The sequence below is a fragment of the Ictalurus punctatus genome, chromosome 17, assembly GCF_001660625.3.
Source record: "Ictalurus punctatus breed USDA103 chromosome 17, Coco_2.0, whole genome shotgun sequence".
In the NCBI taxonomy this organism is placed as follows: domain Eukaryota; kingdom Metazoa; phylum Chordata; class Actinopteri; order Siluriformes; family Ictaluridae; genus Ictalurus; species Ictalurus punctatus.
This window is the reverse complement of record NC_030432.2, coordinates 5,697,361-5,725,344: the sequence shown is the minus strand read 5'-3', so window position 1 is coordinate 5,725,344 and position 27,984 is coordinate 5,697,361. Positions and strand designations below refer to the sequence as shown.

At 39.2% G+C, this 27,984-nt stretch overlaps 2 protein-coding genes across 3 annotated transcripts in view; both read left to right on the top strand.

The window, feature by feature from the left end:
• tyw1 (tRNA-yW synthesizing protein 1 homolog (S. cerevisiae)) overlaps positions 1 to 1,075 on the top strand; it is a 72,000-nt gene extending 70,925 nt beyond the window's left edge. Inside the window, exon 16 of the mRNA XM_017491497.3 lies at positions 2 to 1,075. Coding sequence (XP_017346986.1) covers positions 2 to 223 — 222 coding nt within the window. The 3' untranslated portion in view covers positions 224 to 1,075. The remainder of the gene's footprint in view (position 1) is intronic.
• A 23,911-nt stretch (positions 1,076 to 24,986) lies between these two features.
• The window catches only part of caln1 (calneuron 1), a 58,169-nt gene continuing 55,171 nt past the window's right edge, over positions 24,987 to 27,984 (top strand). The window contains exon 1 of one of the 2 annotated variants that reach the window (XM_017490246.3): positions 24,987 to 25,529. Coding sequence is in view for 1 of the 2 variants with exons in the window: in XM_017490245.3 (XP_017345734.1) it covers positions 26,701 to 26,810 (110 nt within the window). In the remaining variant the exon portion in view is untranslated. The other variant, XM_017490245.3, reaches the window with a different exon arrangement.

The window sequence follows — 27,984 nt, the reverse complement described above, 5'->3', positions numbered from 1 at the left end:
GTTTAAAGCGGATGGTGAGTGGCGGACGTGGATCGACTACGAGCGCTTCCATGAGCTCATTCAGAAGTACAATGAGAGCAACGGTGCCAAGACCTTCACCGCTCTGGACTACATGGCCAAGACACCCAGCTGGGCCGTGTTCGGGGCTCGAGAGAGAGGCTTTGACCCCTCAGACACGCGCTTCCTAAGGAAAAACAAGACCAAAGACATCTCTGGGTGCTGATGTCAAACACGGGCAGCTGAATCTCCATCTGAATAAGAGAAATACGTTTTATAAAGACTTTATTAAAAGGTCTAGGGTTTCGAAGGTGTGTATGAATCATCATTTTTTTTTTTTTTTTAATCTTAGGTCATTTGTTTTCCAACACAAGATCAGTAAGTCTCCCAAGTCACATGTTCACCCTCACTTGTGGTTTTTAAAAAAAAAAATTTTATAGCAATTTCTAGATTCTTATTCTTATGCATGTTTTTGAGATATCACACGTACTGAGGAGTGGATGTGCTCTGCATTAACACTGCAGTCTCTCCATGTCTCTTTTCCTACCTTTCCCCTTACATGGCCGTGTCCGGTTTCTTCTTGTCCTCAGTTTTCACCCACAGAGAGTCAGCGAGAGGCCTACAGCTTCCTTCACTAACCTCTGAGGCAAAAATATTCCTATATTCTATCCATTTAATGACAATGTCACCTCACACACCGGCTAGTTCTTCTGTGTAAAATTAGCATAAGGCCAACTGTGTCATAAGCTTTATTTCCCAGAGTTCTTTAGAGAAGCTAATATTGCTGTGACATTGGCACTACAGTCTGTGTGCTCCTTTGTGCTTTCCTTCTCTGAATGTAGGTTTTCTTTTTTGTGAATTCTCATTATCTTTTCTTCAAAAATCTTTCATCATTGAGGTTGAGGTTTTTAATTTTTATTTAACTTGCTTTATGGTAACGTCTGGATTCCACATGTCTCTGTATTTTTAGACTGCTCAAAAGGTGTCTCGAATGGTGACCGTTTTAACTGTTTGTATCAGAAGGTGTAGTGCCTTATTGAATTCTGAATAATAATAAAAAAATATGATAGTTATTAAATGTTGTTTTCCTTTACAGAACAGTAAATATTGTGCCTTGGGTAAGACGCTGGGGTGAGGTACAGGCAGCATATACATGGAGTGATTTACAGTTCATTGGAGCTTTATCCTGGATATTTTTTTTTTTATCTTATAATGCTATTCTCACCTCAGACACCGAAAATGAATGAGTTGAGAATGAAGTGAGGTCAAAAGAAAATGGCGTGAAATGATAACAGAGGAGAAATAAAAGATCCGCACTGTGGCCATGTGATCATGGACATCAAGCATGCCAGACTCGGAAACTGCTATTCGGCTGTTTTAAATGTCTCAGCCGATGTGCTGGAAGTGTTGCACAGGATTAACAGATGATGCTGTGGCAAACAGAACTGACTTATAAGCAAATATAAATCTAATCTAATCTAATCATGACCTGCACTGAATCTTCTGTCAGCTGCAGCATTTACTTACGGTTTCTGGCTATGTGCAGACAGAACGGCCCGCCCTCGATTTATTTGGCAGAATTTCTTCCGTCATAACCGAATGATTAGTTTTATGTCGTAATTTCTGGGTTTGTGTTGGATCACTTTATTTTTCCCCGATGGTACACTCAGTCTCTGACCTAGTGAACTAGCACGTTAGATGTGTTTTTAATAGAAACTCCAAAGCACTTTTGTAAGTTGCTCTGGATAATGGTGTATGCTAAATACTGTAAACATTTTCAAAATGGCCAGGATGTTCCATATTTAAAACTGCAATAATCCATACAAATGATCAGGTCTGGGTTTACATTAGTTCATCGTCTTGTGCATGAATTTTCACACACTCTGGAGCACATGCAGGATCCGAAGGGGTTTTTACCCCCTGAAATGACAAGAATTTCATGAATAGCACCTTTTTTTTTGTGTAAACGCTTTCACAGACGATTTACAAATGAATATCTTTGTATCGAGCGGCATAATCTAAGGCTATTCAATTTCAATACAACGCCAATAACCGAAGAGCTAAAATGAAGACGGGATAAAAGAAACCTATTCAACTGCATCAACTATTAGGTGGTAACATAAGGTTTTCCACTAGATTTTGGAGCATGGCTGTGGGAATTTGTCCATGCAGCTACAGGAGCATTAGTGAGCCCAGACGTGGGGTGCAGTCAGTGTTCTAGTTCATCCCAAAGGTGTTCAGTGGGGTTTAGATCAGGGCTCTGTTCAGGACACTAGTTCTTCTCAAACCTTGGCAAACCATGTCTTCTTGGGGCTTTCTTCATACACAGGGGCGTTGCCATGCTGGTACAGGACTGGGCCTCTCAGTTCCAGTGAAGGGAAATTGTAATGCTACAGCTTCCAGAGACATTCTATACAATTGTGTGTTTCCAACAGTTTGGGGAAGGCTTATATATGGGTGTGATGGTCACATACTGGTGTTCACATACTTTTTGGCCATATAGTATACCGTAAAATCTATTTTCCAAATATTGAGAACATATAACGTTAAGAAAGATTTAAAGAATTCACACGAGTTAGCTTTGCAAAGAACATACATATGTCCTTAGTTGCCCATCTCCCTTTTCTTTGTGCCCTATCAACTTTTCTTTTTTCAGCACATTTGTACGTCTTTACAGAGGGATTTGGAATCAATCAATGAATCACACTCGCAGGCCAACGCTCCGAGGCATAGCTGAGGAACGGAGGAAATATTTTGTGGTGGTTCCAAATGCTTATTAGTAGGGGGTTAACATAACACACATACATATACAGCACAGTTGATTTATATACATGTAAAATAATCACACTATAATAATGTTTATTAGGTCAACAAAATCTTTACCATTCATCCATATTTATAAGACGGTAGATATGGGGTTTTTTTTTTGTTTTTTTTAATTGTCACTCTTATTTCGATCATTTTCAGTGGAATGGACATGAAGGTGTTTCATGGCAACGTTATTAATATAAATGGGCCAACAAGATTGTTTGATGGTAGATCATGCATGGAATGATTAAATAACAAATTCTTGCCCTCACTGCTCCTACTCCTATCCACATCTATTCAAAATGCATGAGGACTTCATCTCATCATTATTTCATTATCCACACCCGCAGTGCACTTTAAATTGGCACATGCACTGATCACAGTCAACCACTATGGGACTACAGGACTGCTGAGAATTTTACATAATGAGAAAATGCTGAGTAGTGGCCATTTAAATATGTTTGCAAGTTCACATGAGGCAGAGGGTTGAATTTGACCTCAAGTTTGACACGTGCCCTAAGGCAGTGGTTTTCAAAGTGGGGGCCACGGCTCCCTTGGGGGCCGCCAGGGGGCGCCCCGGGGGCCTCAACAATTTGGTGTGCCCATCCCTCCTACTAGTATGCTTTCTCTTTCTCATTCTCAGACAACCACACACACACACACACACACAACCAATTCCTAATGTAATGTAATGTGAAAATGTAAGATGTTAAAATAAAAAAAATAAATAAATAAAAAAAGGGGGATATATTCAGAAGTCTGTATTTTTAATGTGTTTTAATGACATCTTGCAAAAGGAGGGCCTCGGTCAAATGTTAATGCCATTTCGGGGGCCTTGCCCTGGAAAAGTTTGGGAACCCCTGCCCTAATTAATATTCCGAATAAATAAAAACAAATTGTAATTGTTTTAATTTATTCTCAGTTCCCTGGGAATTGTTTTGTTGTCTAAACATGTGTTTAAAAAAAAACAACACAACTGTCAACAGATGTTAGTATTAGTATTTAACATGGGTTTGGGTGTGATTGGTTGATTCTGAACATTGCCACATTCCTAAGTATAGAAGGGTGTGCACACTTATGCAATTGGGCATTGGAAGTTTTTTCTTTTTCTTTTTTCACCCCAAAAATTTCTGAGTGTTTGTTACTTGATATTTATATGTCACAATTTCACAATAAAGGTGAAAAAGGTTCTGACATTTAACTAAATTAGTTTCATTTTTTTTACATCACAAAAATCTGCCATTTTGAAAGGGGGTGTGTAGACATTTTATATCCGTGTATAGTTGTTGATCTGCACAAATCAGATAATGGATATTAAAAATACATAAGCATTTACAAATATCACTAAGCACAATTAAGGCCATTACAAAAAAGTTCCATATGTCTGAAATGGAATCAAATTGCATTAATTAGTTGATTCTTGTGATTGTCAAACTCAACTTTCATAACAATAAGCTGTTTGGAAACGTTGCAAGTAAGAAGCCCTTCCTGCAGAGCTTGAACTTCACAATGCGTCATTAAAACTTTTTTGGTCACGCACAGCAGTGTTTGTTGGCAATAAGGGACTGCATATAATTTTAAAAAAAAAAAGAAAAAACGGATGCCCACAGTTAAACATCGAGATGGATCAGGCATCGGGGCTGTTTTATGGCTAATAGCTCAGGGACTCTTGTGAAAATTGATGGCTGTATGAATCATGCTTCGTACCAGGGGTGTCATTTATCAAAGTGTGTGTAGAACAAGTCCTAATTCTGTCCTTAAGAACTCCCAGTACACACTAGAAAATTTTTCACACGTGTACTGTACACACAGCTGCATGCAACAAATGCTGATAAATCCAACACATTCTAGATTGCTCGGTTTGTGCATGGCTACTCACATTTACAGAAAAGAAATGCCTTGAAATCATCATATATTGTATACAGTTATGCTTATTTGGAAATATAATTTACTGCGACATAAGTGATATGATGAATGCATGTAAGATGTGTCATTATTTGGCTCATGGTTGGGAAATGCCAGACCTGTCATGGTTGACACCCAATATTCAGACGAGTTTGCATTTTTTCTAAATAACCGCAGATTTTCCACAGTTTTGGGTCATGTGACGTCATCACAACGCGCATTCAGTCAAAGCCCTCTTCGAGTCACATGTCGAACATGAATACAGCTAAAAGATCTCATTTACCAACAAACGTCACTACAAAAGTCTGTACAAAACCATTTCGTGCAAAAAAATACAAAAACCACCGTCACAAAAAACCTCCACGGAATCCTTTATAGACTGTTTAGAGTAGAAGGACTCGAGTGTCCACTGGGATACTGCTGTGTTTTGTTGGTGTTCCCAAAAATTCCCAAAATTTGCTGGCAGAGATCCATTGAAATTGCACTGGGCAAACAGCGTATGATTTCACTTTATATTTCATCTGTGTCACCTGTGTGTACCTTGTTGTGAGCACAATATTCACCAGTTACTCTGTCAGTGATGCTGACACGATTGACAGTCAGTGGGATGGGAGCTCCTCATAATCAGTTTACCCTTGATTACACTTTTCTTCCACTAGGGGTTTCTGCATATGTATGGTCAGGAGTTATTCTAAATATACATACATCATCTGCACAAGAATAACTTAATAAATCACATTCTACACATAGAAACTTATATTTGTATATACAGCACAATGGAAGATGTTTTATTTGCATATTCCAGCTAGGAAGAAAGTCGGAGTCAAGGTTATAGCCAATGTAGAACATAATTTAAGTGGTGAGGGGAAATTCTTACAACTTTATTATATTTTCTGCATGTCTTTTGAAGAAATAGTGCACAGTATTACAATATCGATAGAGGAGTGGATAATAACATATAGGTCTGACTGACCCACTCTGAATTATCCCATTGCTGTGAATACAACGTTTATTGACCTTCTGAAAGAGTTGTGTCTTCTTGAGATTTCAGTCTGTATTGGAAAAGGAAGAGCTTCCATTCTCAGAAGTTTCTGTCTGCACTCCACTTCTGATGCACATATACTCCATGACCCCTGAACATCTGAGAAATCCCAATCCAGGCCTCTCCACTCAAAGAGATTGATGGATGGATGGATGGATGGCAGGTTACTTTCAAACGAGCTTCTTTTATTTATTTATTTTTACTGCAAACCAAAATAGTAAGGAATTATGGGCTTATTGTTTTCTAGCTGGTTTCAGATGTTCACTGAAGTAAGAAAATAGTAGACCAGAAATTTTCTGGTTGATGTCGGAAAAGAAAAGAAAATGCCTAATTCAATTCTATCGTATTCAGTTCAGTTTTAATTGTATAGCACTTTTAACAATGGACATCACAAATCAACTTTACAGAAGCCTGGATATAAATTTGAAATTTATTCCTAATGATCAAGCCAGAGTCAATGGGGGCGAGGAAAAACAAATGACAAACGCAAAAAATTATATTCTCTAACTGTATACTACAGTGCCCTCCACTAACATTGGCACCCTTGGTAAACGTTCTGCACTTTTATAGCGCTTTTTTAGCCTTATCGGTTCCAAAGCGCTTTGCACTGGTTCTCATTCACCCATTCACACACACACTCACACACCAATGGTAGCAGAGCTGCCATGCAAGGCGCTAACTTGCCATCGGGAGCAACTTGGGGTTCAGTGTCTTGCGGTGTCTTGCTCCAAGGCACGTGGAGTCAACGTGGGCCGGGAATCGAACCACCAACCCTACAATTAGTGGACAACCCACTTTACCACCTGACCCACAGTTGCCCAATAAATATGAGTTCATAGTAAATATGAGCAAATAAGGCTGTAATTTACATTTACATTTATATTTATTCACTTAGCAGACGCTTTTATCCAAAGCGACTTACAAATGAGAAAAATACAAGCAAAGCGATATATCAAGCAGAGAACAATACAAGTATAACAATACAAGTAGTCATTTTAATTTGTCTCTATTGTTTAACCTTTTGCTCTTTTGTTTAAAAAAAATAATCACAAAATACTCTGCTCTCATGGATATCAAACAATTGCATACAAAACACAGGTTTATCAAGAATGATATATTTGTTAAATATAGGTGTGCAACAATTATTGTGTTTGCAATTGTTTGGTATCCATGAGAGCAGAGAATTTTTTTTTAAACAAAATACCAAAAGGTTAAACAATAAAGACAATGTTTCACAGCCTTCTTCACTCATATTTACCAAGGGTGTCAAATATTATACCAAACATTAGTGGGGGGTACTGTGTATAGTTAAAAGTGCTAATTGTGTTAACAGGAAGTTGAGTATGAGCATCATAGTCATTTCTGAATTCAGTACAGCTTGAACTTGAAGTCTATTGTATCAAGCTGAAGTTGTTAACTGTTCTTAGCTGCGCTAAAGCTATTCCAGGAAAAACATCCACAGCCATCTTTATGGATTCTATGTGGTGGCACCATCCACAGTAATCTCATGACGACCTTTAGGCTATTATTATGTGGGGCCATCCTAAGCAACAGAAAGTGATTTTCAGGTGACGATAACTCCAAGCAGAAGTGGGGCATCAGGAGGGATCAGACAGGTCCAGAAAGCAGGAGTAGTCAGGATCACAATTTAAATTTCTTCAGTCAGTAACCACTCAATCCATGAAGGAGGATCAGTCGCTGTGAGTATAGACTTCCTGTGGAGAGAACCATGTGTACTATACCAGGTTTTGTATGTGTGTGTGTATCTATGAGGATGCATTTCTGGCATGTTCAGGTGGTGATGCTGCCATCAGAGTATTCACACTGTTCCTCTCCATCTGGTCTGTGCTAAGCAGAATTGTATGTTATGCCACTGTAAGGTTTAGCATACAGGCCAAGATCACAGATCTGTCTCATCTGTCACCTCACAGTTCAGCTGTGTGAACACATGGGGTAGTTACACTTGTGCATGAGAAAGAGACCAATGGCTAGGCTTTGTTCCACAGATTTCAACGGAGACGGTGCAAAACGGAAAGCTGTCACCTGCCAAAAACAAACAAGCCTAAAATTAACAACTGCTTAACATAATAACGATATGGATGCAGTTTCCCCAGAAGCATAATACACTTAAGATAATCCTAACTTAATATGAGTGTACTCAAAGTGATGTAACAATAATCTTTGTTCTTGCAATACTTTTGGGAAGCAGCTCAAGGGTGGCAGTCATAATAGATTGTGCTGTCTCTTGTTTATCATGGAGTGTTTCAGCATCTACAAGCTTAAAAAGAAAAGCCCAGTACATTCACCAGATGACCTGATACTTGTTGCGTTCCCATACATCCTGCATTTTATTATGCCCCAGAACATGGTTATTATGTGGGAAATAACTCACACAGGAGCTGAAACATACTGTACGTTTCACAACACTTGCTTGCCATTTACACAACTAGCATTTTTGGGATCACCCACATATACCCAACTCTTCAAAGTAAATTCCTATTTTACATGTTATAATAAAAGTCCTCCAAAACCTGAACATCCCACTTCCCACTAGACAGACTGAGCAGTCTTAAACCTTAATGTCTTTGTTGATGCCTGATCAATACATAAGATCTCAGAAATGCTGCCAACTCACACAAATGTGTCTTGACTGTTAATGCTCTGGGTTATTGATTGGAAGGTTAGGGGTTCAAGCCCCAGCACTGCCAAACTGCCACTGTTGAGCCCTTGAGCAAGGCCCTTAACCCTCTCTGCTCCAGAGGTGCTGCATCATGGCTGACCCTATGCTCTGACCCCAATCTCCTAACATGCTGGTAAATGTGAAGAACAAAGAATTTCACTGTGCTGTAATGTATATATGACTAATAAAGACTCATTATTACCATTATTAACCTTCATGCTGCCCAAATGGTCCTTGTGAGTCATAGCAAGATCATAAGCGTGTAGATTGCTGGGATCAACGTGTAATGCCCTCAAGCTTGCCCAGTGCAATGCCCACAAACTTATTGTTCCAGCATGACCGCTCCTCTCTAACTTGTTAAAAGGGTACTAGCTCCTCTGACACTTTATGAGGCCAACCTGCATTGGATGAACTCTGATTCTGGTGTATCTGGGGCTTGGTGAGGGGTGGTACAGGAAATCAGGTGCACTACAAAATTGTACCATCGTGGAGAAAACTTGCTGGAGCCTTTCAACCCAGTGGTGAATGCTAAGGGGCCTGTGGCCTGAGCCAGATGTTGCAAGCAGGGCTCTGAGGGCCTGGTGGTCTTCATTCTGAATGAGTTAGATTAGCTGTGGAACCTGCAGGTATCCATACTCACTATGGGTCTTTCTTAGGAAGCTCATTTAAGGGGATATTTTTGATACAGTACTGGAGAAGGAAACACAGGTAATATGCCTTCATACCCAGGAATGATGTAAGTTGGAACTGGACGTATGGGTTATGGGAAAATATGGTAGAGCCATGAAACTGAGTGGTCTGTTCCTCTGCTGTTGGCAGTGGAAACATGTCTGGAATTATCGCTTTATTCACAGCCTGAAGGTCTACACAGACATACAAGCCACCTGACTTCTTTTTTGCAACCACCAAGTTCGAGATCCATAGCTCAGTGATGCCAGATTCCAACAGCTCCTGAAGCTTTGTACACACATGGTCATGCAGTGCGAGGGGAATATGGTGTAGTTGCTGAATTATTGGGTGCACACTGGAGGCCAACAAGGGTTGGTAATTGAATGCTGTGCGGCAGCCCGGCCCAGAAAAGGGAGAGGGCCACTGTTGTTGCCATGAACAGCTGACATGAAGAATGGCTGACTCTCCACCATCCAGCAGCCAAAACCTGACATGGGGAGAATAAGGTCAGGCTCGTAATGTCTTTTCAGTTGAAATGTGAGGGGAAGTATCTCCATATGACAATGCACCGTGAGGATGACTGCATCCACTAGGCCGGTCTTAGCATTGCCATAGCTGCACAGGATGGCTGAGGTTTTAGTAAGTGACCGATGTGGAAAGAACTACTGAATCATTGCTATGTAGTAGGGGCACAGCTGTCCCTGTGTCTAGTAGCAGTGAAATGAACACTTCCTCCAATTCCAAGATGCATGTTTTAAAAACAAAACATCCTTGTGTTTTTTCATACTGTACTAACCTTCCCAACAGGGTTTTTAGACTGATAGTACTGTTAGTCCCAGAACTAGTCAAGTATCATAAGGATGTGTTTTTGATCGGCTGTGGATCAGGTGGTAGAGCGGGTTGTCCACTAATTGTAGGTTTGGCGGTTCGATTCCCACGTGACTCCACATGCCGAAGTGTCCTTGGGCAAGACGCTGAACCCCAACTTGCTCCCGATGGCAAGTTAGTTAGTGCCTCGCATGGCACCTCTGCTACCATTGGTGTGGGTGTGAATGGCTGAATGAGACACAGTGTAAAGCACTTTGGATAAAAGCTCTATATAAGTGCAGACCATGATAGAGACTACAAAGCACTTCTGTACTGTAAGTTGCTATGGATAAGGGCATCTGCCAAATGCCATACATGTAAATGACACTCACTGAGTGTATCATTGTGAGCTTTTGTGATGAAGTGTACATGAGATCTGAGGGGTTGGTCAGCAGTCAGTGACAAACTCAAACTCACTGACAAAGTGGTTCTGTTTCCTGCACTGGCAACAATTTTATCCCCGGGCACAGCAGTTCTGAGCTCTGCTGGCATGTGACATGATGCTGCAGTTTCCACTGCTTTCATGTAAGGATGACTGGAGACAGCTGGGATAATTTATATCTGAGTCATTGGGGAAAGGTGCAGGGCAGTGGGGATTAAGGGGGGTTCAATTTGTTCAGTGGGAAGCATAGGCAGGTGGGTGGCGGAGTAGCTATCTGAGATGGTAATCTGATAGTATGATATCGGGTCATTCGAAAGAACGATCAAATTCTCCTTAACTTTAGGGTTATTGGTATGTTTGGCTAGCTGGGCTCTGATCATTTCATCCTCCATTGAACCAAACTTCCAATGACTAGCCAAACCCCATGGGTCAGCCACATACTGTAGCACAGACATATAGTTTTGGGGTTTTTTTTTGTATGCACTCCCAGAACAAAATCCGCCCAGGTATGACATTTTGGGAGGCAGTAAAGTGTCTATGTTTTAGCCTTGCTAAGAGTTTGTAAAATCCTCTGCCCTTCAGTGCCCAAGCAGTGAATGAGGATAGTGCATTCAACAGTGCTTAAAAGGGTTGTGATGTTATTTTCAAATGATATAATCTATGGTCTAAGGGAATAGGAAGCTTACCAGGCAGTTGCAGAAATGGTGAAGGGAATGAAAGCTCCATCTTTGTCATCAATATAATGTGGTAAATAACTTGAACAAAAAACATAATATACAGTATATTTTCACAACCCTTGCTTGCTGTTTACTCAGTTATCACTTCCAGGCTCTCCCCATACACCAAATTCATCCGTTTATAAGTGGCCTTCAAAATCAGGCCATAACAATGGTTTCATCAATAGACATCTGTTCATTCAAAGAAATAGTACCTGTCATCCTTTTTCTTGCTTGGCTTGAGCTGCTGCTTTCTGAAGGTACCGTTTTGCCATGTCAAAAATAGAAAAGGTGCTTTTTCTGTTCTAGAGCCCAGAAGATAGCTAAAGGGGATGTTGTGACTGAGCAAGAACTTCTCTGTGACTGCCCACTATTTCCAACATCATGGCTCTATAGTGCTCTGAATGATGTAGCCCATGACTAGTGTAGGCCATCTTCTACATCCCCGCTCTTGAGAAAGTATTGCCACAAGTCCAGAATGTATAGCATTAGAAAATGCAAAAAAGTCTGCATAGATAAGAAGAGGTATACTTACCGGCATCTGCTTCCTAGTTGAAAATTCATGCTCACAGGTGTTATCCCACAATTTTTTGACAAGTGTCTTCATTTGACCTCTTTTTTCTTTTCTGTGTAGCTGCCACAAGCTTACGTATCAGAGCTGTGGGCTTAGCAAAGCCTTCAACAAACCCCAGGAAAGATCTCTTTGATCTCCACCACCTGTATCTTCTCAGGGTCAGTTGATGCACCTTGTGCAGAGATTATATTGCCAAGGACTTTTTGGCCTTGGAGATGTTCTGCAAATGATGAGGAGAAAATCACAATGTCATCCAAATAAAACAGTAATGACTGAAGATGCTCATCCACAAAAATGCATGCTATTAGGCCATTAGAAAGGCTAAAGGTCATATGGTTGAATTCAAAGAAAAGAAATGTTGTACAAAATCTGTTTTTGTGTTATCTTTTTCTGTCACAGGAACCTAGTTGTACTTGCTAGCTAATCCGATGTTAAAAATGTTAACATCAAGAGATTCATCAATATCTGTAGAGGATAAGCATAATTTCTGGTCTTTGAATTGAACTGTCTGTAATCCACACACAGGTTAATTGTCCCATACTTGTTCTGGACTATCTCACTTGGCAATGAATAAAGATTACAACATAACCACTCAATATCCAGCAACTCTCTAATGTGTGCCCTACTGCATTTATACATTATATTTGCTCATTTGGCTAATGCTTTTATTCAATTCAATTCAATAAAATTTTATTTCTATAGCGCTTTTAACAATGGACAGAAACATATAAACACAGGATACAGATTTTAAGTGTGTGAATTTATCCCTAATGAGAAAGCCGGTGGAGACGGTGGTGAGGAAAAACTCCCTAAGATGATATGAGGAAGAAACCTTGAGAGGAACCGGACTCAGAAGGGAACCCGTCCTCATCTGGGTAACAACGGATAGTGTGAAAGTGAAGGGAAGTTCATTTTGGTTTCTATATGAAGTCTGTTTGTTGAACTAGTCCACTGTTCACTAAAGGAGACCTGAGTGCAAAACGGTATGTGGTAATTGTCGTCCCAAGGACATAGTAGCAACCGTAGTCCCAGCACCACAGTGAGAATGTCCATGTGGAATTGAGGTCCAAAACTATTTCATGGTACTTCAAGCGGTATCATCCTCAGCAATCTCCAGGCTGTAGCCTCCAGTTGATGAGAGCTCCATCCAGAGGTAGGGCATCCGGAAGCAATCCAAAGCAATTTGCAGTTGAGGCAGGATACAACTGAACAGTTGAACGCTAAGGGTCTTGCTCAAGGACCCAAGCATGGCAGCTTGCCTGAACCAGCTCATACTGGGATGGAGGAACATGATAGGTAAACAACCAGGCCATTGTCTTCAAAGGGGATCCCATATTGTAGCAAATTTTCCAAGTTGACTACTACTGCTTGACTGAACAGTAAGAAGAGCTCAACTGAAGATATGGCTTCATAAAAAATAAGAAATTCATGACATTAAAAGAAAAAGGGTGGTGCAAAGGGTACATGATACTGCATTTAACTTAGCAACTTCTTCATTTGTTCTGGCTGCTCCTTCAGTTGGCTTTCAATCCTTTCCAGATCAGACAAATTTGACAAAGGGAGATCAGATGTACTGATGTCTGGTAGGTCATCTTCATTTTGAGACTAAGCAGTGCCTGGCTTTTGCTGAGTTTTTTTAGAATCATGACCAGCTGTTGCTTTATGACCTCTTGTGCTCTTAAAACTGCAGTCAGCAGGGCTGTAAAATACAGAAATAATAAATAAGCATCACATCAACATGTAGCTTATTGCCATGTAGTGTCTGGTTAGAGAAACATGACAATTAAATAGCCTGTACCCACCCATCAAAAAAAGTATAATAAAATATAAATTAATAAAAACTAAACTTGACACGGTTTTTATTTTAGATGTTGTTAAAATTTTGTAGTTCCCCTTTACTAGTTAAATGAGGAGTTTTTATTTATTTATTTTTTTTATTTTATTTTTTTATACACACTTACAAACATTACTGATTACAACAGGTTCTGTTTACATCTTCAGCTGCAGTTGTTAACGGACTGTAAATGTTCCGAGAGGTGCTGGGACTCTCAACACTATCTGTCCGTCTGGATGGAGTTCTAGGGGCTTCAGCCATAGATATTGGTGGTGTTGATGGTATTTGGGGTGCAGCTGCAACCTCTGAAAGATCCTCAGTTCTGCCTTTTCCCCCCAGTCTCTTCTTAACAAAAAGATCATCCCCATCACTCTCACTCGTATTGCGTCTTTTATTTCCCCTGATAGGATAAATTATTTTTCTTTAACAAAAACAAAAACAAAAAAACCCCAAAACTTTAAAACAATGCCATAGAAATATTTGTAGGCTGTAATGCAATAGCAAATGAAATATATATAGTTCTTATAGTTCACCCAAAAATGAAAGCTCTGTCATTATCTACTCACCCTCAGGTTGTTGGTGCTGACAGACATTTCATTTTTGAGTTTACTCTGATAAAAGGAAATACTTACAATCCAAACAAACCTGTTTTTTTTCTTTTTGTGTATGCTGGACGATCATCATCATCATCATCATCATCATCATCATCGTCATCATCGTCATCATCATCATCATCGGTCTGCACGGAGTTTAAAATTCACTGTGTAAATCTCATCGTTTCAGCCATGATTTACATATAATGGCCTCAACTGTGCTGAGCCTGACTGCTTCAATATCTGTTAGAATCGATATAATACATTTTCAACAAATACACTGACAATCCCATTAGATATAAATATATCAACCTTTCAGTTTGAGCACGTACCTGAAAATGACATTTTTCATGAACTCCTTTGGACTACAGACATTTTGGTGATTCAGTTACACTTTACACATGAACTAACGATGAACAATACTCCGACAGCATTTATCAATGTTGTATCGGTTAACATTAGCTAAAGCACTTGAAAAAATATGCTTAATATTAGTTAAAAATTTGTTCAACATGAATAAATGCTATAAAATATGTTGCTCATTGTTTGTTGATGCATTAACTAACGTCTATGCATTAAATAATGTCAACAAATTTGTCAGTGTAAAGTGCTACAGAGAGGACACATGAGTGGGTTTGTTAAAAGCCAGAATAAAGACATTAACAGTAAACTGTTTCAGCAGGTTTGACGCGATTAGTAATTAAAGGAGTGAAAAGCTCAAGTATTTTGAAAGGTTATCAGCAGTTCATTCTCTTTCATTCTCTGCAATGGCCTAAGTCTAGTGATCACATCCCTAAAATGGCATACTGTACATTCACACTTTGAATCATAAACAACAGTCTGCCATTGCCATTAATCTGCACACATTGGCAAAGACTGATGTACTGCAAATCAGCCCCATTATGTTAATCATTATGTTAATCATTATGTTAATCTCTATGTAAACATATAGAAAGGCTGATGTACTGCAAATTGCCCTCTCTTGGGATTTATCTATTTTATACACACATTTTCACCATTTTATACATAACCATGAAATCTGGATCTGTTCTGTTAGATTAAATCAAGCATTTGGCCACATGTAATAACTTATTTGGCAAAACTATAAAGTCCCATTCGTTAACATTAGTTAATGCATTAACTAACATGAACTAACAAAGAGCAATATATTTTTACCGAGCTTATTCATCCTGGTTAATGTTACTTAATAAAACTACAATTGTTCATTCATATTAATTCATAATGCTCGGTCTAATGTTAACAGCTACAATGTTTGAAAAGGTATAGCTCATTGTTATTTCATGTTAACTAATAAAACCTTATTGCAATGTGTTGCCAACTATTTTTACTTTAAAAGCCGAATGTTAACATCAGTTAATACATTATGAACATCAACTAACATGATAGTTAGTTGATAGTTACAATATATAGTCTATTTATTTATTAACATGAAGCTGCATGCTAAACAAGATTTTTTTTGCTGTAAGCTGACAAACCAAAACGTTTGTCAATCTGTCTTCATAGAAACCTTTTTATCAGTTCCATTTAATTAGTTTCAGTCATGTTTGTTTTTAAAAAGATTGAAATAAGTTAACCTAAATACCTTTATCTAACTAAACTTTAAAACGGAAATGTTGAACCCGAAACTCGATCCTGGCGTGAACACGCACCTTTATTGTCCATTCAGTAAGACCGTCATCCAATCAGTAGCCACCGGCTACGGAAATACATCATTGTTATGCAAGATTTGAAATTTGTCGTGTATGTACCATTTCAAGCTCAGTTAAATGTAAACTTAAAACTTACATTAGTCTTTCTGTTAAATATTTGTGTAATAATAAACGTTACCAATGTTTGTACAGTATACACAGATATGGTATTCATCTTCCTAGCTTAAAAGCCACCATTGGAAAAAAATGTGTTGAGTTATAGTATATTACTTAATAGTACAATCGAATCCTCGTAAATTTCACTAAAGCATTTATAGTCCTTGAAGAAATATGCAATCAAAACAATGTTTGCTTAATACAGTTGCATTCATAAAAATAAGAGTGAGGAAAGTAAACATACAAATACAGACAACCCTCGTTGCTCGTCAAAGTTTAGTGCAGCGTGGACACTCAAGAACACTCACTTTTAACGAGTTCCTTTATGAGCATCTGCAAAGTAAAATACTCGAAACGTAAATGCGACTCGATGCTTACCTGAATTGTTTTATCTAAATGATCCCATATCTCTTGGTAAAAATCCATTGTTTTGTTTGCATCCAAACCGCACAAACATGGTGGACCCCTCCCACTACCACAGGTACAAGACCCCTACCACTACCCCACTACCACAGGTACAAGACCCCTCCCACTACCACAGGTACAAGACCCCTACCACTACCCCACTACCACAGGTACAAGACCCCTCCCACTACCACAGGTACAAGACCCCTACCACTACCCCACTACCACAGGTACAAGACCCCTACCACTACCCCACTACCACAGGTACAAGACCCCTACCACTACCCCACTACCACAGGTACAAGACCCCTACCACTACCCCACTACCGCAGGTACAAGACCCCTCCCACTACCACAGGTACAAGACCCCTACCACTACCCCACTACCACAGGTACACGACCCCTCCCACTACCACAGGTACAAGACCTCTACCACTACCACAGGTACAAGACCTCTACCACTACCACAGGTACAAGACCTCTACCACTACCACATTACCACAGGTACAAGTCCCCTACCACTACCACATTACCAAAGGTACAAGACCCCTCCCACTGATGTGCGAGTGAAGGTGAAATCACCTGAAAGTGCAACGAAGCACGTTTAAAATAAATAAAAGCATTTAAAAGAATGACCTGCTGCATTATATCTAAATATATTTGCAACTGTTATAAATAGTGCATGTTCTGTCTTATACTGTACTATTATTATTTTTAAATGTATGTTTTACCGCAGATACTTAATTTTTTTTGGCAAATTCACGATATTAAATGTGCAGTTAACACATGATACTGTCAGGGAATTTTATATTAATTGTTATTTACATATAATTATTGCTACATTAATGTGTAACCATCTGATTGAACCAAGCCGAGTCATTGCCAAAAGTGGCCCAGACTCTATAGCTGGATCCGGGATAGTTAAGGTGAACAAGAATCGTCCCCGTGCTTTACCACCGTAACAAAAACACAGGTGCCAGAGCGAGCTGTGGGCCACACATGGCCCGGATAATACATGCCCATGCCGAGTCTGAGCTGCAGGTGCCGCAGGGCTGCTGAGCTCGGGCCGATTACTACATGCTATCTGGGTGTGATCCTTTATGTGGATGGGCTACAACAGAAAACCACCACATCGGGTTCCACTCCTGTCAGCAAAGGACAGGAATCTGACGCTATCATGGGCACAGTCTCATCAAAACTGGACAGTTGAAGATTAGGGAAAAAAATCACCAGGTCTTTTTCCAGTGTTCAACTGTATAGTTTGGGTGAGTCTGTGCCCATGATAGCCTCAGATTCTTGTTCTTGGCTGACCGGAGTGGAACCCGATGTGGTCTTCAACTGTTGTAGTTCATCCACTTCAAGTTGATGTGTTGTGTGTTCTGCTCACCACACTTGCTTATTTGAGTTACTGTAGATGTCCTGTCAGCTCAGACCAGTCTTTCTTGTCATTCTACTCTGATCTCTCTCATCAACAAGGTGTTTTGGCTTGCAGTCCCATCACAAACAGGATGTTTTTTGTTTTTCGCATCATTCTGTGTAAACTCTAGAGACTCTAGTGTGTGAAATTCTGAAATACTCAAACTATCTTTCACCAACAACCATGCCATGGTTGAAGTCACAGAGATCAAACTTTTTCCCATTCTGATGTTTGATATGAACATTAACTGACACTCTTGACCTGTATCTGCATGATTTTATGCATTGTGCCAAATGCTGCCACATGATTGGCTGATTGGATAACTGTATAATTTAGCAGGTGTGCAGGTGTTCCCATTAAAGTGGACGGTGAGTGTAGTTTGATGTTTGGTGTGGTTTGATCTACACTGCCTAATCCGTCAGCCTGAGTGTCACATGTACAGCCTTGTGTGCTTGGAGTGCCAACATGTTTCCCTTCATCCACTCAGCAGGGCTTCTAAAGAACGCATATCAGGTTTAATTCCACAAAACACTTCAGTGCCCTCTGAAGCATCCCTTACATGCCCTGTAAACTGATCTCGAATATCAATAAGAATTAAGAACAACTCAAGGATTCCTATTCTTTATTATTTCTATTAGGGATATAAACTTATGGGAATACTTCTTTCACTGTTTTTGAAAAGCTGTTTCAAGTGTAGATTTAAAAAAAAAAAAAAAAAGTGAAAATATTATCAGGACCAGTTATATTCAGTTTTTGCCTCCCTTCCAAATAAATATACAAAAATATAGTTTGTTATGTGTGAGACATGTATCTAACTTCCTGATCTACAAGCCTCCTCTACCCACTCAACAGGCAAACAGTACATTTACCAGAAAACTGTGGACACTTTTACTGTTTTGGAACATACTCATTAAGTTCAGGCAAAACCCTCATACGGTGCAACAGTAATACTAATGCCAGGACCAGCAGCCCCTTCCAACCCAGCAGGCAGTCTCTCATTATCAGCTTGTAACTATTACATACATTATTGTTCCATGTCAAATACTGAGATACTATGTCTACGATAAACAAAGAAAAATCTAAATAAAAAATGGTCCCCTGCACAAAAAAAGAGAAAAAAAATCAACTCACAGTCTTCACTCGCCACTGTGGTTTTTTCGTCAGTCGGATTCTTCTAACTCTTTAGAGACTGGACATGGATGCTCAATCTACTGTATATATTGTGTTTACATGTATCTTGCCTCCACTCAGATCCTTAACTTAGTCAGAAAAATGCTGCTCTGAGAAAATAAGCCGTACCTGGCACATGCACACGATCCTAACAATTGCTTGTCAACCTGGTTTGACATCTTTTCATTTCATAAGCATGTACTACACTGAATCCCCCACTATACAGTTTTCATTTGCAGTGAAACCTCAAAGATCAGATTAAGATGAATGGTCTTAATATTTCAATCCTTTAAAAACGGAGGTACAAATGGTAGATGGTGTAAAAACAAATACAAAGGGTTTTTGTTTTGTTTTTTTAGAAAAGAGATGAGAAAGTTTTTTTTTTTTTTTAATTATATATCAAAGAGTAATATAAAATGTTTCTCAGTTGAAACTTTATTCAAAAATGCATTCATTAAAACTGATTGGAAGTTCTAGCTGTGAGAAATTACATGAACTAAAATGCTGTATGTCTGCATATCCTGTTTACTCTTTGCATAATATTGTAAAATTATAAGGCAACATATTTCATTCCAATGGTAATGTAAAATAAAATAAATAAAATAAAAACAGTGCTTGCTAGTGGACTTAGAATTTTTTTTTAACTAATAAGAACAAGATGAATAAGAACAACTTTTTGTTTTACATAGTTTTTGCCTGTCTCATCACTCTACTATCCCAGAAGGTCAATAGGACTATTTTGGTTCTCCCCCAGCCATCAGAACCCAAATTAGGCATGGGGCAGCTCTGCTTTTAAAGAATGCACTATGTTGTTGGCACAGGTTGTAATTCTCAGAGAGTGTTGTAACTGGATAAATCAAGAGCCTGGGCATTGGCAGCGTTTAATGGATGACACTACACCTGCCAATCATCTGTGTTGCTTATCTTCCGTCTGGCAGATACCATAAAATATGTAATGCCTCTCCACTGCTGCTCTTCATCATTCCGCATCATCATGTATCATAATGCCCTCGTTTTCCCATGTGTCTGTTGCATGTTTCACCAGGTTCTCTTAATGTGACATACCGTGCTGCTTGGTGAGCTGTGTTGACTGGTGTGGTTGTTTTGGACTTTGATGATTGTTTTTGGGTTTTATGGGTGTTTTTTTTTTTTTTTTCATTTCCTAGCATGGTTTGTTAAGTAGTGTACAAAAGAAATGGCACATTATTATAACAGCAATATTTCTGGTCCACATCTAATGTGCTTGGGTGCACTGGTTTGCCCTACTTCACTAATAAGAATGAATGAATCCTCCTTTTTCAGTAATTTATTTATTCATAGCACTCTAACGGTCATGAACTATATACGAATAGAATCAGAACAGAGTGCAAACACGAGGTCTCAGATTGACCAAATTCACTGTGTTCACAGGAATTTATTTTCACAAGACAGCACAGGAATATAAATAAATTGGTGAAAAATCGGTGGCTCTTTTATGATGTGGAAGGGATTTTTCTGGCATGGTTCGTGCCCAGTTGTCCTCTTAGAGTGAAGCATCACTGCAAATGGATCACCTTTATCCTATGATGAAAGATTTCTATCCTGACAGGAGTGGTCTCTTCCAAGATGACCCCACCCGCGTCCAAGGGCAGAAGGGATGACGGAATAGTTTGATGAAGATGAAAATTATGTCCATCATTATGTTCTGATCTTCATGGTCACCAGATCTCAACCCTTGTGATGGTCTACTTATGCTTGGAGCTTTTGTCACCTGAAAATCACTCGCTGTTGCTAAGAATGGTCCCCAGTGGATCGCCTAAGGATCACCATGGAATTACTGTGGATGGTGCCAAAATAGAAACCATAAGCATGGTTGATGTTAGTCCTTGTATAGCATTGGGACTGCAATCGCTAAGAACAGTTTGCACTCATTGGATTCTCCATCACTGGACAGTTTGATATTATAGACTTAAAATTAAAACTGTAATAAAATTCAGAAATGACTCTGATGCTCATACTCAAATTCCTGTTAGCACAATCCGGTGTCACCCAGATGAAGTTGGGTTCCCTTGTGTGTCTGGTTCCTCTCAAGGCTTCATCCTCATGTCGTCTCAGAGGGGTTTTCCTTGCCATCACTGGCTTGCTCATTAGTAACAAATGTATACGTTTTAATTTTAAAAATGATATCCGAATTTCCGTAAAGCTGATTTGTGCCAACGTCCATTCTTAAAAGCGCCATAGAAATAAAATTGAATTGAATTGAACCGAACCCCACTGAGGACCTACAAGAGATTTCGGAATGATGTGTTAGACTGCGCTCTCCACCATCATCATTCAAACACCAACTGAAGGAATATCATTTCCAGAGACTTGTGGAATCTATACCAATGTACATTGAGTCTGGCCCAATACCTTGCCAAGACATGTTATGTTGATTTTTCATTTGTCTACATACAACATACAACATATATACATATATAAAACAATGACGTCTAACACCAAGTCTACATTAAAGAGTCATCAGGATTAGATGAATTCAATACAACAGCAAGTAATAACTAGAAAGGATTTGCCCTGAAGCACTGTGTTAATTAATCTGGGCTCTCGTTTTGTGCTATTTGGTGTCCTTGTCATCATTAGTGAGCAGTTGTCAGAAGATTTTAGGGCTTAATTTCAAAGTCAGCTAATTCTGTTTATCTCTGTGATTGAGGATATTTGACGAAAAATTTGGGTACATGTGTCAGTGAGTGAGTGAGCACGTGAGTCAGCTGGTGGAAGCATTTAGAAGACATTGTGGCTGAGAAGTGAGGGGGATTCTCATTATCACATCGTATCATCACACTGCTGTTCTGTGTGCTTCTGTGTGTATTAGTGATTGAGCGAATTATTCTGTGCGTGTTTCTGTGCAACTGGCTGAAATGCTTATAATCTTTACGTGTTTTTGATTTGCTTGCACTAATCGGTGTAAGCCTCTCCATATAATCTTTTACATAATGCATTTGTAATGTCAGGTAGTCCAACAGATTTTATTTTGATGATCTATTTAGGCTAAATAATTGAGTAATCCATCTGAGCAATGTAGAAAAGAGACTGGTGATTTGTACTCCTTTGTCATACAGTACGAACAGGGTTTCTCAGGATGAATAAGCACTAAGAAGAGAAATTGTTCTTTGGAGGGTGATGCATGAGGCCACTGTACTTCTTATTGAGCGCTGATTAATGAATACATGCTGACCATTTGTGCAATACTAGAACTGTGCAGTTTGCCTTCCTGGAATTAAGTTGGAATTAAGTGGGTTTATGGCAGAATGAAACTTGACAATTGTACAAGCTGCTTATGTGTACTTACGGTGTAACTGATCATGATTATCACGGATTAACATTTTTGAAAAAACAAAATGTCCCAAATAAATGTAATTAGATATACTAATTCTGCATGTTCACTTGTTATGAATGCAAACTTTGCTTTGATCAGCTTTTTGAGACAAAAAAAGTGCTAAATCCTTTTCTAACAGTCAGTTTAAAGATAAACAAACAATTCCACAAGGCAGGAACACACCTTAGACAGGACGCTGGTCCATCACAGGACATCACAAACTCACACACACATACACACTGATTCACTCACACACTGATTCATACTCATGGGCAATTTAGAGTAGCCAGTCGACCTACCTGAATGTTTTTACCACATGTGGTGGCATACAATTTAATATCTATTAGCCTATTATTTAGTAGACCTACACTAGGGGGACAGTATTTTACAACTTAATTGACATATGTTTGCTATATATACAACATAAGATTGTATTATTTACACTATAAGGGCTTGTAGACAGCTGACAATCATACTCGTATGTGGGCCTTCCTCAAACTGTAAGTTGGAAGCACACAATTGTATAGGATGTATAGCATTAATATTTCTCTTCACTGGAACTAAGGGGCCCAAACCTGTTCCAGCATGAACCATGTGCACAAAGCAAGATCTGTGAATAAATGGTTTACCAAGGTTGGTGTGGAAGAACTCAAGTGGCCTGCACAAAGCCCTATAAAAAGGGCTATATATACACACATACATACATATATGTATAGAGTTCTGTATGGCCTTTAAAAAAATGTTGTGGATGTCTATGAATCTGGCAAGGATTTAAAAAGATCTCCAAATTATTTGAAATATATCATTCCACTGTAAGGGAAATAATCTATAAATGTCGCAGATTTCAAACGACTGCCAATTTATCCAGGCCTGGCTGTTCCAGCAAATTCAGTCCAAGTGCAGACCGTCTGATGCAAAAAGAAGTCTCCAAGAACCCCAAAACTGTTGGTGTCAAAGTGCGTGATTTATACAATCAGAAAGAGATTGCACAAATTTGACATGTGTGGGAGGCGTGCCAGGAAACAGCCTTTGCAAGAATACCGTTTGTCAATGAGCAGATAGGCAAAGACCAGGCCTTTTGGAAGATTGTGCTCTGGACAGATGAATTGAAGAGAGTTGTTTGGCCACAGTAACAGCAGACATGTTTGGTGGTTTTCAGGAGAAGCACTTCATACCAACTGTGAAGCACGGTGGTGGAAATGTTATAGTTTAGGGTTGTTCCGCTGCCTCAGGGACCGGACAGCTTGCATTCATTGATTCAACTATGAATTCTGCATCATATCAAGGAGTGCTTGAAGATAATGTGAGTCCATCGGTCTGAAAGTTGAAGTTGACCTGAAAGTGGACATTTCAACAGGATAATGATCCTAAGCACACGAGCAAATCCACCAAGGAACGGATCAAAAAGAAGAAATGGAGGGTTATGGAATGGCCTAGTCAAAGCCCGGATTTAAATCCCATTGAAATATTGTGGGGGGATTTTAAAAGGGGAGTACATGCAAGAAAACCCTCAAACAGAAATATTTCATTTTATGTGTAATGAATCTAGAATATATGAAAGTTCCACATTTTTAAATAAATTATGGGGAAAAATGTAACTTTTCCACGATATTCAAATTTTTGAGATGAACCTGTATTCATTCAGGGCATTGCTCAATTGCCAATCAGGGACAGCTTGGTGCTGCTGGGGTTTGAACTCACAACATTCTGACTACATGCCAGAATTCATCACCCAACACCAGCACCTGACCTCACTAACACTTTTGTGGCAGAATGGGCAAATCCCCACAACCACGCCCAAAACCTAGAAGAGTAGAGGTTATTATAGCAGCAAAACGGAGACTATATCTGGAATCGGATGTTCAACAAGCATAAAGCTGTGATGGTCAGATTTGAACAAACTATTTGTGTAGTATTAGCTTGTGTAGTATATATGTGTAGTATTAGCTTGTGGTAGTGTATTATTTCAACACATTATTTGGAAGCATTAACCTGTGTAGCTACGATATTACACCCTTAAAAATAAATCAAAAACATTTTTTCAGCCTGATGCCATACGAGAATCTTTTTAAGTTACACAAACAACATTTCACTCTCGAGTTCTTTAGAAGAACCACCTATTTACTGGCGCTTTAAAGAACCCAGAAATGGTTCTTCACAGCAATGCAACAAAGAACCATGTTATCACAAGTTCTCTAAAAAAAACCAATCTTAGTTAGTGCTCTAACGAACCAAAATAAGGTTCTTAAGAATGATGCCAGGAGAACCTTTTCTAGTCCCACAAAGAACTTTATAGGGTTCACGTCATCCTGTTACGAAATGATACCTTGAAGAACCTATAATGAACCATAAAGAACTTCTTTGATCTGCAAAGAACCATATATCTCAACTCAAGAACCGTATACAATGAAAAATTATTTTCGACAAGAAGAAGGTTCTTTGCGGAACCTATGGTGCTGAAAGGAACCACTGAAGGACCTTTATTTTTAACAGTAAATAGAAAGTTTAAATAGTACACCACCACAGGATGTTAGATACTAGCTTATCCAGTGCAGTAGTATGTCCTGTTTGTACAGTAGGCGTACTTATAGAGACACAGTCTCCTATTTTAACACTCATGGTCCAGTAGCCAACTCATTTGATATGAATAGGATTCAGTTGGTCCTCTCGTATGCCTGCTGTATACAGATAAACTATTATTGGACTGTGTAAGAGCCTGTGGTGGCGTAGTGATCAAGCACATCATATATAGCAGGCGAGTATCCGAGCCACGCACGGGTTAATGTTAGCTGTGAAGGTAATCGTGGGAAAGCAGCAGAACAGCTCGCGCATCAATAGAGAAACAATTAGAGCTGAACTCCTGAGCTGTCAGCGATGTTTATTGATCGGCTGTGTGCCAGTTTTCCCTTCACTGACTGTTAGTGATCACCTTTGCTGTGCGCTGTACTTTGCTCACACACCTTTGGATGCACACAGACGCAAACTGTCACTTGAGGAGGGGAAAGAATCCGCGCTCGCGCTCGAGCTGCGTTTCCGTGCCGGATGTGGAGATGATGGAGAGCCGCGGGTATTGACGGGAATCTGATGGTCGATTTTCCTCTGACTGGAACTAGGACGCGGTTTGGACACATGCCGTCCACAGCAGCGGATTAGCCATTAAACCCACAGACGAGTGGAAAGATTTCAGGTAGAACTGACATTTATTTCTTTCCCTTGCTCATTTGGATCGGATGTGGGAGCGGATTTGAATTGGCGCGTGACGTCCAAACACTGGATATTACTTTTAAAGGTGAGCGTGCGTTAAAAGAAAAAGAAAAAACAAGTTTCACATTAAAATATGGGCAATAAAAGTTTTTATTTTTTATTTTTTTATTTTTAATGGCTACATTTCATGCACGGTGTTCAGTGACGCCTCTCTGGCAAATTAGTTCATTGCTTTTGCACCTGTTGTGTGATTGAGATCGGAACCTTAACACACTTTCACTTATTCACTTCTGATCTATTCAGATCATACTGCATGTTCTGCAAAAACCATTTGATTCTCTTCATTCCAAAGAGAAACAATGCAAAAAAAAAAAAAAAAGAACTATAGAAATGTTTCCAAACAACAACAATAACAACAACAACAATAATAATAACAACAACAGCATCCATTATTTCATTGACCTGGATAAGACTTTTCTGGTGGATGGATGCAACTGAAGTTTATGTTTATCCCTGGTCTAAGGAAAATAATAAACAAATAAATAAGTAAATAAATAAATGAAGCACTGATTAAGAAAACACACATGCAACATCACTGCATTGATTTCACCACTCCAGTAAATACAGCTCACAAATCAAACTGCTCATGATTCAGCCTCTTATAAATTCCTGCAATCTAGAGTAAATACAAAAAAAAATCACTAAACACATTCCTATTTAATCTTCTGTAGCAGTGTTTTCAGCGAATAACACTAGAATCGGTGTAATCTGTTTAAAGATTCTGTATGTTGTCTGTCATCTCCAGAAGGCTCAGTTTAATGTGCCAAACAGTCAGAAAATCATCACATACGGGTGACAACGTGTCCTGAGCCTCACTGGTGATTACAGTTGATGCTGATTCCCTTGGTAGCTCTCTGGTAAGTGCAGCTGTCTGTAATGGTTATAGTGACTGTGTGCTGCGTAAGTGCTTAAAGGGAGCGCCTTCGCTCACAGATCACTGTGGAGCAGCCCGTCTTGAGGCATTGCTTCACATGCACTCCGAACCACAGAGGATGATCTGCTACTCTAATCATCGAGCTCCTCTAATGAACTTTCAGCTAGTGTATTTTCATTTCACGCACCGTGGACACGAACGAGTGACTACCTGCTGAAATATCACCCTGGGATTTAACACTTGCTCCATGGTCCTTTGGGAGAGGAGCAGATACAGGAGGCGGTCGGGCTGAGCTGCCTGGTGCCTGCTTCTTTTCTATCCAATGGAAGGTACAGATCCAGAGCGGGGGACAGAGGAGCACACGGAGGGAAATTGGAGCGGTAGTGAGGAGGACGGGACACTGCGGTACCCTGGGGAGTGCCATCAGAATGGGTAAGATGAAGCAGGTTGCCAGGGATGAGCTCAAGAGATGCGCTCACTACAGGGGCATTGTTTAGAGCTGGCAGCAGATTACTTGACTTAATTTACAACTTTGCTCATTTTGTTTGAATATTTTTGTGCTGTTGATGTTGTATAATTCACCGAATTTGTTTCTTCTCTATAGTGCATATTTCATTTCCTGTTTTTATTTTATGTGGTTGCTTCTTACTGGGAATAGTATCTCGGTTGTGTGTTTGAAATAACATGTCTTTCTGAGTTTTTTTTAACCTTTTTTTAACATTTATCTGTTTTGAAAAAATATATGTATATTTTGTTTAGCCTGCACAAGTGCATTCACCTCTGTTCCCATAGTGAATAAGTTGTTGTGTCTTGTGAATGCTTTGTTCTTGTCATTTATTATCTTTAATAATAATTTAAAAAGTGCTGCATATTAGATATTTATAATATATAATAATAATATATAATATTTATATTATAAGTCCAGTGGAAAAAAGGTCAGCACTGTTACCTATTAAAGTTTTGTCCCTAGCCGGACAAAGTGCTTGTAATCAATCTCTCTCTCTCTCCCGGTCTCTCTCTCTCTCTCAAACACACTGGCTAGATTGCTTTTTCTTTCTTTTGCTGCCAGTTACTACTTTTTCTCCTAGTCGCCATATGTTTCAACAGTGCTATGTTTTATTTGAATGTGGAAGGTGTTCTCAGTGACCTTTTGTGCTTTGCAAAAAAAAGAAGAAAAAAAAAAGTGATTTGAAAGGCTTTGCTCTTTAGCGGAACAGCAGATGGATTAGTCATCGTCTTCTCAGCTTCAAGGTGTTCTCAAGACACCGCATGGGGGCTCTGCTTCAGTCTCCTCAGTGTTTGGACACACTGTATTAAAATACATAAAGAAATGGTCATACAGTCCCAATCTACATCACACTGCATATTAAGACTAGTATATATCCCTGGGATATATACTAGGAGTCTAGTATTCTCCTTTTTCGTTTTTCTTTTTTCTCAGTAGAATTCTCAGTAGAATTTGGTTTATCCCAAATGATAACATTAGTGACAATATTTGCAATTCGAGCACATTTAATGTGCTTTTTTTTTGTTTTGGTTTGTTTTTTTTAAATAATGCAATGAGACTGAATGTTTTGGAGTTGTCTGTGCTCGAAACTCCTCTATT